General features: G+C 39.2%; 3 protein-coding genes across 8 annotated transcripts in view; 1 reads left to right on the top strand and 2 right to left on the bottom strand.

Annotated features, from left to right (window-relative positions):
• STXBP4 (syntaxin binding protein 4) overlaps positions 1-6,154 on the bottom strand; it is a 165,427-nt gene extending 159,273 nt beyond the window's left edge. Inside the window, exons 1-2 of one of the 3 annotated variants that reach the window (XM_059379725.1) lie at positions 6,062-6,121; positions 1,175-1,312 (exon numbers count right to left, since the gene is read on the bottom strand). The gene's annotated coding sequence lies outside the window, so the exon portion shown is untranslated. Of the gene's footprint in view, positions 1-1,174; positions 1,313-6,061 lie in introns of all 3 variants that reach the window. The other 2 variants (XM_059379727.1, XM_059379724.1) reach the window with 2 other exon arrangements.
• A 14-nt stretch (positions 6,155-6,168) lies between these two features.
• On the top strand, positions 6,169-13,196 carry LOC132003879 (cytochrome c oxidase assembly protein COX11, mitochondrial). The gene is made up of 4 exons (XM_059379732.1): positions 6,169-6,587; positions 9,817-9,972; positions 11,606-11,731; positions 12,368-13,196. The coding sequence occupies exons 1-4, from the start codon at positions 6,225-6,227 to the stop codon at positions 12,548-12,550; spliced, it is 828 nt and encodes a 275-aa protein (XP_059235715.1). The 5' UTR covers positions 6,169-6,224; the 3' UTR covers positions 12,551-13,196.
• A 221-nt stretch (positions 13,197-13,417) lies between these two features.
• TOM1L1 (target of myb1 like 1 membrane trafficking protein) overlaps positions 13,418-14,707 on the bottom strand; it is a 56,386-nt gene continuing 55,096 nt past the window's right edge. For 3 of the 4 annotated variants that reach the window (XM_059379731.1, XM_059379728.1, XM_059379730.1), the window contains 2 exons: positions 14,573-14,637; positions 13,418-13,999 (listed from right to left, as the gene is read on the bottom strand). In XM_059379731.1, the coding sequence (XP_059235714.1) occupies positions 14,574-14,637 (64 nt within the window). In that variant the 3' untranslated portion in view covers positions 13,418-13,999; position 14,573. The remainder of the gene's footprint in view (positions 14,000-14,572; positions 14,638-14,707) is intronic. The other variant, XM_059379729.1, reaches the window with a different exon arrangement.

The following is a 14,707-nucleotide window of genomic DNA, read 5'->3' as shown; positions in this document are numbered from 1 at the left end:
GATTCTCTCTCTTCCTCTGCCCCTCCCCCATGGTCTCTATCCCCCCTCTCTTGGAGGATGGATGGAAGGAAGGAAGGGAGGGAGGAAGGAAGAAATTAGTTCTTTCTGGTTCTGTCTCCTTTAATGTCATTTTCTTTTTACGTCATTTTCTTCTTTTATCTCCATTTGCTAAAGTATCAGCAAATTTTGCAAGTTGAAAGAGAAAATACCATAGATCTGGTATGTACCAGAGAAAACTGGCTATGTCCTTTAAATAATTTCTCATAATTATTCCTTTGTAAGCAAACTGGCAAGCAGTAAAGATAAATAAAAGACATTTTCCCTGCTATAGTTTAGAAAGAAGTAAGTCTTATAGAAAAGAACTCGCAGTACCAACAGTGTGTAATGTTAATTTCCTCCCTCATTAACCATTTCTAGAATTCTCTTTGCTAGTAGTTGGTTATATATACACAAGGGCACTGCATTAGGAAGAGCTGTAGTTTAGAAGTTAAGATATCCAGATTTTAGTTCTATTTCTGCCGTCCACTAACCAAGGAATTCACTAAACGACTCCGCTCCCCAGTTTTGCTTTATGTAGAATGACAAGATCATTCATAAAGTGATCTTTAAAGGTTCTTCTTTGGTTCTATGAATCAAAAATCTGATTCCTGGCTTACTAAACTACAAGCACCTCAATAATTTTTCAGGGGAGGACTTTCTTTTTAAAATGTGCATGCACCTCTAAGACCAGTCTTATCCGTGAATGGGATAGGGCAGCTGGCAGTCAGGTCATTTGGAAGGAACTGGAGGGAAGGAAAAAAAAAAAGGAGTTGGATAGTAAAATTTTACATTAAGGTAATTTCAAGAGAAGAGGAGAGAATGATGGTGCTGGTTATCTAATAAATATTCTGTTTGGATTCTGGGACAGATAAGTTGGAAATGCTTGTATATATAGATTAACTGTCATTACTATTAAAACAATTGAATAGTTCTTATAAAGTTAGACCTATAGATTCAGCATTATACTTGAAGAGACAAAACAAAGTGTTTAGAAACTATGGCAACCTTATCACAGCAGAGATTCTTTGAGATAGCGTTAGTGTGTAAATAATTCCAGGGCTATATGGTCAGGAACAGCTTCCTTTCCTGGGCTAGACTTAATTGATCTTTGAAAAATTTCATGAAAGTGGGGCACCTGGGTGGCTCAGTGGGTTGGGCCTCTGCCTTCAGCTTGGGTCATGGTCTCGGAGTCCTGGGATTGAGCCCCGCATCAGGCTCTCTGCTCAGCGGGGAGCCTGCTTCCCCCTCTCTCTCTGCCTGCTGTGATCTCTCTCTGTGTGTCAAAAAAATAAATAAAATCATTTTTAAAAATTACATGAAAGTTTTAGAAAATCAAGATATAAAAGATCAAAGGCTTATTTTACTATCTCCTTTATTTTGTACCCAAAGACAATATTCTGCTAATGAACTTTTTTTCTTCCAAGAGTCTAAGCAAAAAACAAAACAAAACAAAACAAAAAACTAAGCAGTTCAGGAATGCTGCTCATTTGCCCTGGGGGTGGACACACAGCAACAGCCTGTAACACACCCACAGCCCTGTGGGAAACACTGGAAAACTGCTTGAAAGGAGGAGTCCTAAACTCAGGGGCTCTTCATCAGAGCAAGAGCTCACTGCTCTCAGAAGTTTCCCTACACTAGCAAACAACCTTCTGCTTGCTTTCACTGGTGCAGTCGTCCCCCAAACATTTTACTCAGTACAACCATGTGCACTATGCTGAGTGCTCGTGATAATATGATGTACCAGAAAAGGTCCCTGCTCTTATGGCATCTACATTCTAGTGTTGAGAGAAAAAATACTAAAAAAGGAAACAACAAAACAAGCTGGATTTCAGATACACAAATGTGACTAGACAGAGAAGGGCTGATTTAGGATTGGGTAGTGGTGTCCCAGCTGAGATCCAAATGATAGGTCAGCCAGGAGAAAAACTGAGGAACAAAGTGTCCAAGGAAGAGAAAAGGTCTCAAGGAAGCAAAATAGGTTTTGGGTGTTTACACACAAAAAGAAGTGTGGCTGGAACATGGTGAATGTGGGGAGAGAGAAATAGTAGATAAAATTCAGGAAGCAGGCAGGGTCTAACTGACCTAGGCTCTTATGCGCCATGGTAAGGAGCCTGGATTTTGTTTGATGTTATTTCATATACCCTGACTATTCTCAGGACACCTGAGTTTGCCTTTTGCCTTATCTCTTACCTTTCACTTCCTGAGATTCAGCTCTCTGCTTTTGTATTTTCCCTAGTTTTCCGCTTCTGCGTTTAACTCTGCTCATCTCAGGAAGGCTGACATGGCTTTATCCTGAATTATGTTAAAATCTCATTCTGGGGATGCCTGGGTGGCTCAGTGGGTTAAAGCCTCTGCCTTTGTTTCAGGGTCCTGGGATTGAGCCCCGCATTGGGCTCTCTGCTCAGCGGGGAGGCTACTCCCCCCCCCCCCACACCATCTCTGTCTCTGACTGCCTCTCTGCCTACTTGTGATCTCTGTCAAATAAATAAATAAAATATTTTATAAAAAAAATAAAAAATTTTAAAATGTCATTCCTGCTATTTGGGCCAAAGGCCCCTTTTAAAAGGAGGCTCTTATGTGACTGCACAGGTCACCTATCCACAAAGCTGGCCCTCATCTTAATAAATATTTTTTTTAAAATGCCTTCTATGGATGGATGATTTCTGCTCTCATTTCACCTGATCTATCAAATATATAAACTTTTCCAAGATCTTTTAAATAGAGTAGCTCCTCAAACATGTGGCTTAAAGGAAGCTGCCAGGAAATAAGAAACTAGGACATCAAGACTTACTGAGACAACTTCATGATGTCACTGCAATCGCTAAAAACTGTGATGATCCAGCTTATTCTCAAACAAACTATAACTCACTTGTTCTTACTACTTATTGAGAGGCATAATTCTTCCTCTTATAGGTATAAGGACATTATTATATAGAAGCCAAATAAGAGTTGTTAGTACTTTTGGAATAACTGCTAGGTGGTTCACATTGCCAAGTGGATCTAGTTTTATTAGGCAAATAGCTAAGAAATGCAGCTATGTGACTAACACATTAAGATTTAACTAGAAATTTCCTTAGTTTATAATACGCATTACAAATACTAAAAAATGTAAATACAAACCACATTTTTAACATGATACATCTTTATAATCTTTAAGTTTTCATAAAGCCTGAGAACCAATAATCAGATAAGAGAATGTGTGACTATCAGGGGGCTTGAGTGGCTCAGCCAGTAAGAATCTACCTTCCGCTCAGGTCATGATTCTGGAGTCTCAGGATGGAGTCCTGCATGGGGCTTCAGCTTAGCAGGGAAACTGCTTCTCCCTCTACCCTCCCCATCTTGTGCTTTCTTGCTCACTCTCTCTCACATAAATAAATAAAATCTTTAAAAATATATTTAAAAAAAAAGAAGAAAAGTGTGACTATCAAATGGTTTCTCTTTCCCCCCCATTTTCCCACCTTCACCCATTTTGCTCACCTCCAGCCCCCCAAATGGTTTGTATAACAACCAATTTTACCTATTATGTAAAACTGGACATGATCATAGCTAATTAGGAAGGGTTCACAATGTTTAGTTACTTACTGCTAAAGAATGATATAAATTAAAGGTGCCAAGTCTGAAATGTCAGTCCAGCCTCTCATATTTTAAGTTTGTAATCAACATCTCTACCTGCAGAACAGGGCTGTACTAACCTTGCCCTGAGGTGCTCCTATTCCATTCACGGTAGAACTCATTACTTAGCATTAGTTATCATAATGATTTATGCAATTTCGCAAGCATACTCAGACTCAAGAGAATTATAGCTAATACCATTTTACTGCTATCAAGATTACCTTGGAAACGAATAGTTTCATTTGTAATTACAAAACAAAATAAAGGATGCCAAGACACAGACACTATTACTGATACATTTATACCACTACCTGATGCTACATGGAAGGTGTGCCTGGAGGAAAAAAATGGTTAAGGGAATGTATTGTTGGTTTTAGTGACATTAATGTTTGCATCAGGTCTGAGTCTATGCTGTTAAGAAACTCAATATATGATAGGTCTTGTCCTGAAAAAGCTGACAATCTGGTATAAGAACTAAGGTAAGTATAGATGAAAAGATTTTCAAACATAAAACAATACAAATAAATCTGCAGAATCATAGCATCTTGGTGTTTGTGCCACAGCAGGAATGAGTCAGAAAATACCTGGATCTTAGTGGCTTTGCAATTTTCTGGCCCTGTGACTACAAGTTAATCAGTTACTCATACTCACTCAAGGTGACCACCATTACTCACCTTAACTGCCTCCTAACTGCTCTATTTCCATTTTTACCCCCTCCCTTTAATGGATTCTCCACAGCATAATCAAGGTCTTTTTTAAAAAGTGTGAATCAGGGGCACCTAGGTGGTCCAGTGGGTTAAAGCCTCTGCCTTCGGCTCAATTCATGATCCCAGTGTCCTGGGATCGAGCCCCACAACGGGCTCTTTGCTGAGCAGGAAGCCTGCTTCTGCTCCTTCTCTCTCTGCCTGCCTCTCTGCCTGCTTGTGATCTCTGTTTGTCAAATAAATAAATAAAAATCTTAAAAAAATGTGAATCAGATCATATCACTTGTATGCTTCAACCTAAACTCTGTAGTAATTCAAACCCTTGGACATGGCTTATAAAAGACTCTGTATTATCTGGCCCCTAATAATACCTTTTTGACCTTATTTCCTACTACTTTCTTCCCAGCTCACTATGCTAGGAACACAGAGGCCTCATTTGTTCTGCAGTGCTACTAGCTCTTACTTGCCTCTGGGCCTCTGCACAGCTTGGAACTGTCATTGTGCAAGTAGGCTCCTTATCATGATTCAGGACTAGGCTCAAAGGTCACATTTTCAGAAAGACTTCACTACCTCTTCTCATTATTATTCTCAATCACACTATCCTCTTCTATTGTCTCACTGTACTGATTGTTATCTGAAATTCCCTCATTTATATATCCGTTACTTGATTATCTCCAGCGTCCCCTAGGAGGAAGTACACTTCAGAAGAGAAGTGGCTGTGTTTGCCTTTCTCTGTGCTGTAGTCCCAGCAGCTTGAGCAAGGTCTGGGCCATAGAAAAGTGCAATAAATAAACTGTGTTTTTTTTTTTAATTAAATTAATGTTATTTATGTATGCTTCAGGCTTTGCATCTCATCTGTAAAAAAAAGGGGATAATTATACCTGCACCACTCATTAGAAATAGAGTCTAACATTTACTAAATTTTTACTATATCTCAAGGAGAGTGAAAAATCACTTTATATGCATATTCTCATACTATTTCCATTTTACTAATAAGGTCGCCACTTCTTACAGAGGTGAAATAACTGGCCTAAGGACACAAGGTGATAGTGGGACGCGGGCATGACCCCAGAGCTAAACCTCAGAATGTGGGCTTTTCTCCACTCTTTGATAGTTTCTAGAAGGATGTTTCCTTCCATTACAGCAAAAGAGGCTGTGCCGTCTGCTCCCCTGGGGTCCTACTTTGTCCTGTGCGTCAAGCGGAGAAAGGTATTACATCCCCCAAAGGGTTCTTTCCCAAGATGAATATCCCCATTTCTTTCAATCCTTCCTTAAAGCATCTTCATGCCTTGGTCATTGTCCTCTGGACAAACTCGTTTGACAACGTCTCTCTGCTCCAGAACTGGTTATTTTAACTGAACAAATGGTTAAGGGGCATCAGCGACGAGGCAGCCGATTCCCAGCGGCTGAGATAATGCAGATGTGCGAGTGTAGTTGTGCGCTGTGGTGAACACAGGCAGGCTTCCTGGAGGAGGTGATCCCTGAGCTCAAGTCCAGGGCAGTAAGCCGCTAGCGGTAGGAGGCTGAGGGCCGCTAGGTCGAAACAAAAGATGGTGCAGTGAGTTTAAGACGACCTGGGACACAAGCTCAAAGGATGATGTGTTTGCACCTCGCGGAGCGCATGGCGTTTTCCTAAAAGTAACTTTGAAAAGCACTGAAGGGAAGCAAAGTGGGAGGAACAGTCATGGAGCAAAACGCGAACTTACCCGTAATCCGGTAACCCGGCCTCCGTAGCCCGACTGCCAGCGCCACCACCTGAGGAGTCCTGTAGCCCGAGCAGCGCAAGCTCCTCCCAATTGTCGCGAGACTGGCCAGGCATCGCGAGATCTGGCTTCTCGTCTCCGATGCCAGGAGCTCTCTCTGGGCGCTATGGGAGGACTCTGGCGTGGGGCATGGAGGCGCGTTACCTTCTGTGGCTGGCGCTGGAGTCACCCTGGGTCCCCGACCAAGGTTGCCGAGAGCGCAGAACCGTTTCTCAGGCCGGGAAGGAGTGGGACAGGAAGTGCTGAGAGGGGGCTGAGGCGGCTTGGGACATGGAGGCGCCCGAACCCGGGCCCAGACCTGGCCCTGCAGCCGCCACGGCGGCCGAAGAGCACGAACCCTTTCACACGCGCGCAGGAGGAGGACTGGCGGCGTCGGAACAAGACGGTCCTCACGTACGTGGCCGCCGCCGCCGTGGGCATGGTGGGGGCGTCGTACGCCGCCGTGCCCCTTTATCGGCTCTATTGCCAGGTAGGGGGCGGTGCTGCCTCCTGGGTGCTGTCAGAGGCGGGGGGTGCGGAGGTCCCTAGGCAGCGATCGCTCCTCCGTGTCGTGTGGAAGGGCCTGAAGTTGGCCACCAGAGGGGAAACAGGCTTTAAAAAGTACTTTCCCGGGCTTACCGGAAGTGGTTCGTGGTAAAGCTACAAGTAGAACCCAAGCCCCTGTAGCGGTCGTGCTTACCCCGACCCCACTGGAGTGGAATTCCCTATCTCCGAGCTGCGTCCGCAGCTACTGAAGACGTCCGCAGCCTTATACTTGGCTCTCCACCAATCGGCCTTACCCTTTGGCTGCTCACACACGTGTTCTTTTATAAAATGTGAGTTACTGGAGTACCTTCCTTCCGTGCACCATATATGGTTTCTGTGCGATGGTTAACCCTGGAAGTGGGAGTATGCTTGTCAGTCGGGCTTAAGCTGGAAGTACTTTTAATCCCTACAAAGGCATGAGTTGGGCGTTTGGGGCTTCCCTCCAGTGTTGATACATAAGTGTAATCTCCTTACCCAGGGCCCCCTTTTAGATCAGAAACCCTAATTCAGTTCGTCAGGTGTGGTCCCCCAGAGAACCAGCGTCCCATCATCACCTGGGGGCTTGAGTGCACATTACCAAGTCAAGCTCCAGAGCTACTGCATCAGAAACTCTGCGAGAGGGGCCCGGCAATCTGTGCTTTAAATAAGTCGCCTAGCTGTGTTTGATGCAGACTAGTATTTGAGAACCATAAACAAAGGCAAACTTTACTACGTATTTCACATATATTCTTAAGAATTAAGGGATTAATTAATAGTTTGCTGTTTTGGCTAGGCATAGGTTCACTAGTGGAGCTGCTTTAATAAATGTGTTTTGGGGCTCCCTCACCCCAGAGATTCTGATTAGGTCTGGGAAGGGGCCAGGAATTTCTGTTTAAGAAACAAAAGTGAGAGCTACGTTCATGTCATTCACTAAGTGTTTGATAGTGGTTCTCCCAACTTTGTTGGGGGGGGGGGGTTCATCCGGAGAGCTTTTAAAAATCCTGACACCCAGGTCACGTCCCTAACCGGTTAAATCAGAATGTCTCCCAGAAGGAGTCCGGCATTTGTAACTCTCTAAAGATTCCTCAGGTTTCCCAGTGTGTGGCAGAATTTGGGAATCACTGCTTAACTGCCTGTATTGTTAATGCCTCACTTACTTCTCTTCTCCTTTTGGACATGAACGTGCTATTTTCCATAATGACTAAAAACAGCAGAAGTCTAAAGGACTTTTCAGTCTCCTAATATTAGTATTTATGGGGTATGCAGTAGCTTAATTTGGGAGGATGAGTATAGAATGTGAATTAGTTTTAATCAGAGGGCACTCTGGACCTAGCATGGATCCCCAAACTGGCAGTTAGTTAAATCGTAAAACTGAATCCAAAATAGCAAGTATAAATCTCCACAAACCATGAGGGGAGAAAGGGGTCAGTTTTATTTTCAGGGAATATTTAGTAACATCTGAAGACATTTTTGGTTGTCATAACTTGGGAGGTGAGCAGGGAAGGTCCTACTGATGTCCTAGTGCGTAGAGGCTATGGATGCTGCTGAATGTTCAATACTGCACAGAACAGACACTTCCCCCGCCTCCCCCACCAAAAAAACCCAGAAAAACCCAAAGAATTATCCAACCTGAAATGCCCTTAGTGCCAAAGTTGAGAAACCCCGGGTTTCACACTTAAGTGAATGACAGTATTTTGTGCATGTGTGTGCAGATGCAGAGCAGGATAGTAAAAATTGTAATTTGTAATCCTAAACTTAAATCAAGTTGGACTTTACACGGTGACATTTCCTAAAGAGCCTTTTTTTTTTTTACTTTTGGAGTCCCAGAACTTTAGAGCCAAAAATAAGGAGTTATATAAAGTTTAATACAGTGACCACACATTTAATGAATATGGAAGATATAGCCCCCCAAAGTAAGATTTATTCAGTTCTTGGAGCTAGTTAGTAGCAGAAGTAGACTAGAGCCCAGGACATATTTTTCATTGCCCTTTTCTGTTCTTAAGTTATCTAATTACCAAATTTGCAAATTTGAAGAATCTATATGCAAAGACTGTCAGAATACATTAAGGAATCTTTATTCAAGTGACTCAAATTCTTCAGGAGTTACGTCTTAAAACTTAAGCACTATATATATGTTTATAAAAAATAAAAAATTAAAAAAAAACAAACTTAAGCACTATAGCTCTCTTGGGCAGAAGAATTTACTTATAAAACAGGATAAAGGCTTACCCTATCAGCTTTCAGGTTTATAATGTAATGCAATAATGTTGTAGGGCAGTTGAGTGCAGTTAGTTGACTTGTGTAATACATGGAAGATAGTAATACTATATTTTGCTGGGAGTCTTCCCCTAGCCTCAAATTTGGTATTTTTTTCCTAGTATAGTAACAGATTAATTATCCGGAGACCAGAATTCTGGCAACCTCAAGCATCAGAAGAATGATGACCCTGGAAGTAAGGATTTTTCTTTTTAAACATCTCTGATGATAAGGAGATAATTAATGGCAATGAAGATAGGCAAGAAATGTCAGACACAGATTATTCTGTTGTCTTGTGATTTATTCAGTTGCCAAAGGGATCAGTTTTTCTGATTAACCAATGATATTTATAAAAGCTATACTATACAAAGTACAGAAAAAAATTACAAAAACATTTACCAACATGGAAAAATACTTATGATGCTTGAGAAAAGCAGAATACAAAAGTGAAACTACAAACTAATCTATGCTATTAAAATCATGATATGGAAAAGAATGATAGGACTATGGGTAATAGAATTAGTTTCATTGAAATGATAGGGCCGTGGGTAGTTTTTTACTTCTGTTAATGATTAGTAGTGTATATGAAGCACTAGCAATATGTAGAAGTATGTTTACTGGAAAGTTAAGCTAAAATTCTGAGCTATATATTATTGGTGGGGAGTCTGCTTTCTCTCAAATGACTCATTTTTTTACTATGTCCAATAACCAAGTGATTACTGAAAAAATAAAGTGACTAACAAATAGAGGCCCTTGACACCCCAAAGGTGGTCAAGCCATTGACACATTAACAGGTAGTGGCCAGTGACAGTATATAAACTGGGCTTCTACTAGATTACTAAATTGTTTTTAAAATTTGTTTTTATCCAATAAACCATCACCTGAAAGTATTATTTGACATATTACCCTGTAATATTCTTAATATCTTTAATACCTAGACTACTGGTCTTGGAGGATCAGCAGTAGCAGGTCATGCATCAGACCAGATTGAAAACATGGTGCCTGTTAAGGATCGAATTATTAAAGTCACCTTTAATGCAGATGTGCATGCAAGTCTCCAGTGGAATTTTAGACCGCAGCAAACAGAAATATATGTAAGTGACTATAAGTAGTTATTAAGATTATTTTTTTCATTTTAAAATTTATCGTTATTTAAACTGTTTAACAATTTAGGGAACACTTATGTAAACTTAATCTCAAAATACTAAGACTCCATTAATGTAATTGTTTTATTCTCACAGACTACTTTTGACAGTGCCCTATACAATGTAACAGTATACTGTATGATACTGTAGTAAAAGTCAGTTTGGAATGATGGAAAATGTCATTTGTTCTTATTAGAGTCATATTAAGAATTCACTCTCTTTGCTATGTGGTTAACTTTCCCTCAGGTATAGATAAGGGGGAAAGGTTGAAAATCATTGATTACTATGAAAAGTAGTTTACTGATTTATATAAAAAATATGCCTGTATCAAAAAAAATTGAGAAACTTTGAAGTAATCATATTAGTCGTGTTCTACTTCAGAAAAGCTATACCTTAAAAGTTTCCTAAAATCTTGACTAACTGGAATCCTAGAGGATTTAACTGAAATTATTTCATGAACTGAGGAATAGTCAGAAATGCTTCATTATGACCCTTACTGGAAAACCTTTATAAATATTGCTGTCTCCCCAGGTTAGTAAACATTACTGAATCTCTTCAATGATTGAAGGTTTTATAGGTTATGATCTTTAATATTCTAATCACATAGTAGTGTTTAAGATATTAGTGGCTGAATTGGTATAAATGACAGAATCTTTTGGAAATCCATTTTTTAAAAGCCTTGCAAGTTTTAAAAATGTGTTCTCTCAAAAAGAGTATTCATGCTTTTTGGTTAAATAAAAGTTCTATTCAGTCAGTTTTATTCTGGTTATAAGCTTAATTTGCTATAGTTGGTAACTTAGTGTATTTGGTATCAGTGTTAAGAAATCAGGTTTGGGGGTGCCTGGGTGGCTCAGTGGGTTAAAAAGCCTCTGCCTTTGCTCAGGTCATGACCCCAGGTACCTGGGATCGAGCCCCATATCAGGCTCTCTGCTCAGCAGGGAGCCTGCTTCCTCCTCTCTCTGCCTACTTGTGATCTCTCTCTGTCAAATAAATAAATAAAATCTTTAAAAAAAAAAAAAAAAAAAGAGGGGCACCTGGGTGGCTCAGTGGGTTAAGCCTCTGCCTTTGGCTCAGGTCATGATCTCAGGGTCCTGGGATCGAGCCCCGCATCAGGCTCTCTGCTCAGTAGAGAGCCTGCTTCTCTCTCTCTCTCTCTCTGCCTGCCTCTCTGCCTGCTTGTGATCTCTGTCTGTCAAATAAATAAATAAAATCTTTAGAAAAAAGAAAGAAAAGAAATCAGGTTTGGGCTGTGATAGGCTTGACTGTCCTTGAACATTTTAAGTAATTTAATTTGCAGATTATTACTTGAAGACCTGAGATATACAAAAGGACAAAGCACAATTAATAATGAATAGGAAACTGGTTCCACTGACATATGCAAGTAAAAATTGAAAACCAGATATTAAAAAAAAGAAAGATATTCATGGGTAGTATTCACAATTTATTTTGCTGATCCTCAATATTAGTTTAGATAAAGTATTGTGGTATGATGGATAGGAAAAATAATATGACTAATTCAATATAAGGGAAAGGAGGAGCTGTGAGATTTGAAATATTGATAATGTGTATTTCCTTAAAACAGGTAGTGCCAGGAGAGACTGCACTGGCGTTTTATAAAGCTAAGAATCCTACAGACAAACCAGTAGTTGGAATTTCTACATACAATGTTGTACCATTTGAAGCTGGACAGTATTTCAATAAAATACAGGTACAGCTTATATATGCAAACTTTAGTATTAAACTTACTGCAGTGTTTAGTAGAAACTAATTTCTGAAAATTCATTTCTTCTAAACGTTAAACTTTTTTCCCATTGCTTAAACAGGTATGCAGAGGTTGAGATGAAACAAATTTTAATTTCTTTAAAATTAGAAGAGGAACAGGGTGCCTGGGTGGCTCAGTCAGTTAAGTGTTGGAGTCTTGATTTTGGTTCAGGTTATGATCTCAGGGTCATGGGATCAAGCCTGGCAGTGGGCTCAGTGCTCAGCTGGGAGTCTGCTCCAGATTCTTCTCCCACTCTCCATTGGCACCCCCAACACCAATTTTGTTGAGTCTCTTTTTTTTTTTTTTTTGAAATTTTTAAGATTTTATTTATGAGTGAGAGCGCGTGTGTGCATGCTCAAAAGTCGAGGGGAGGGGCAGAGGGAGAAGTAGACTCCCTGCTGAGCAGGGGGGAGCCTATTGAGTCTCAATTTAAAGCAAAAATCAAAAATACTGTCATTTCGTCTCAGAACTTAGATAATATTTATTTTTCTTATAATATTGCTCACTAAAGCCAAAAAATGGACCATTATTAATATTTCTATTCTAAAAGAAATTAAAGAAATATCTTTCTATAACTTCTAGTGCTTCTGTTTTGAGGAACAAAGGCTTAATCCACAAGAAGAAGTTGATATGCCAGTGTTTTTCTACATTGATCCTGAATTTGCTGAAGATCCAAGAATGGTGAATGTTGATCTCATCACTCTTTCCTACACTTTTTTTGAAGCAAAGGAGGGACAGCAGTTGCCAGTTCCAGGCTATAATTGAAGTCAGCACCTAAGTCCTGCTTCAGATTTGTGATTTTTGAAAAATCATGTATCTACTCTTCTCAGGGGAGAAATATCCTACAGTAATGTGAAGCTATTTTAAATATTATTTAATGCTGTATTTTTTTTTTCTCAACTAATTTACTCTACTTAAAATTGAACGGTTTCTATCATAAGGAATCCACATGCCTATTTGAATGTATGACTATTCAAAGCCATAGAGTAATACAAGTAATACTAAAAGTAATATTGATAAGTAATAATAAGAGAAACTCCTGTTTCTTAAATATGTAGGCATGGACTTGATGGTTCAGATTAATTCTATTTGCTCCCCTTACAGATTATTAGCCCTTCATACTTGTAGCAGTGAATATTTTTGTTATTCCTAGGGTTATCTATTTTAGGCTCCAGGTCTTCTGCCCATTTTTATTATTTCTAAAATAGTCGGGTTACTACTTTTTTCTTTTATTGTGAATAGTCACTACTTTAAAAGCTCACGATGGAAGAAGAATCACTGAGCCCTAACAGCTTGCCTAGAGGTAACATACTGACTTCAGATTTGACTGTTTGTCCTTTAGGCCCTAGGGCTATTTTATATTCTGAAATTTTGGCATCATGAAATGAAATAAAATGCACAAATATATTAACTAGGATCATAGCATTTCCTTTGATAGTTCAAGTCCCTGAATGTTATAAGTGTGGAATTGTGAAGACTCATATCAGAAGTTCTATGAATAAACTCTGTTTAAAAAAAAAAAAGACGTATTGTTTTAATAGGAATCTGTCATTGTAATTTATGATATAAATGAATGCACAATTTATTCTAAATATTTTCTAGTAGTGTTTGTTCCAAATAGAGATCATCCAGTATTACAAAGAATTGTATTTAAAGGCAACTTCAATAAAGAGTCCAGTGACCTTTTCAAGGTATCTGAAATGTAAACTACAATCATGAAGGCTTTTACAAGTTATAATTCTAAACAAGTATTATTTATAAAAAGTACAAATTGACTTTTACATTCAACTTAGTTAAATGAAGGCACTCAATAGTCTTCATAATTATTTTGTAATAAAATAATCTTCATCTACTCTTATCACAGCTGTGTGAGGATTTCTTTTCTAAAAGTAGGAAGCCCTGTGAAACCGAAGCTGCTGTCATTAAACTAGTTGGCCTCAGTACAATGGATTTTTCTTCTATTGAAGTTTTAAGTGAATATATGTTACAACCAAGTTCTTTTGAGATAAAGTTTAAACTGTGGTCTGGAAGCATAAATATTCCTGTGGAATTCTTACTCTTCTGTGAAGCTTCATTACTGCAGAGGAGAAATGTTCCACTAAGCTTCTGATGTACTGGTAGGTCTTGTCTTCTGGGCCTCAAAGTTTCACAGGGTCTACCTTTTAGAGAATTGGCACCTTTAATGTAGTTAGTGAGCTGGTCATCCGCCTTCCCCTAGAATAGAAAGAATATAGCCGCCCTTCAACCTTTCCTTTTCTTTCCCCATTCCTACATAACAAGAGAGTTACAATCTAATGCAGAAAGGTGGGCATGTACTACTTCAATGGGGGTAGGTGTGAAGGGAATAAATAAGGTTAATGGGTTACTGATGGCCATGCATTCATTAGTAAATAAAATAGGATGACTGATATAACAAATAGGAAGAATCCAGGCCTATCTGGATGAGTAATGAGTGGGTTTCACCAGTTAGTAGATACTAACTATGTAAAAAATAAAGGTCTATTTCAGTGCTTAAGAAGTTTCTATTGATCATTATTTTTGTTAGCATTAATATTTCTGTACCATAAACCAACTTCTACATTCCAAAGATTCATTATTTTTAGTAACAAGCTCACAAAAATTGTATTTCATTATAATTTGAGTGATTAGGAGAAACTTTTGTACTAAGATTTCACTCAAAGTGTCAGACTCAGATGGCCTTTATAAAATGTAAATACTGAAGAAAAGGGACAATTACACTGGAATTCTATAGAATGGGGAATGTATGTTGTATAAATTGAAGTCTACCTCAGCAGTCACTTTGACTTTGAGCTCCTTTCTGCTGATGAACATCAATTTCTTCATAAACAGCTCTGAAAAAAACAAACCATCATGGCAAAAGGGTTATTATATTTCAAAGTACTATTTTGGCTTTTAACTACC

This window comes from Mustela nigripes, chromosome 16, assembly GCF_022355385.1.
Source record: "Mustela nigripes isolate SB6536 chromosome 16, MUSNIG.SB6536, whole genome shotgun sequence".
NCBI lineage: Eukaryota > Metazoa > Chordata > Mammalia > Carnivora > Mustelidae > Mustela > Mustela nigripes.
The sequence above is the reverse complement of the archived record's forward strand: the minus strand, read 5'-3'. Positions and strand labels throughout refer to the sequence as shown.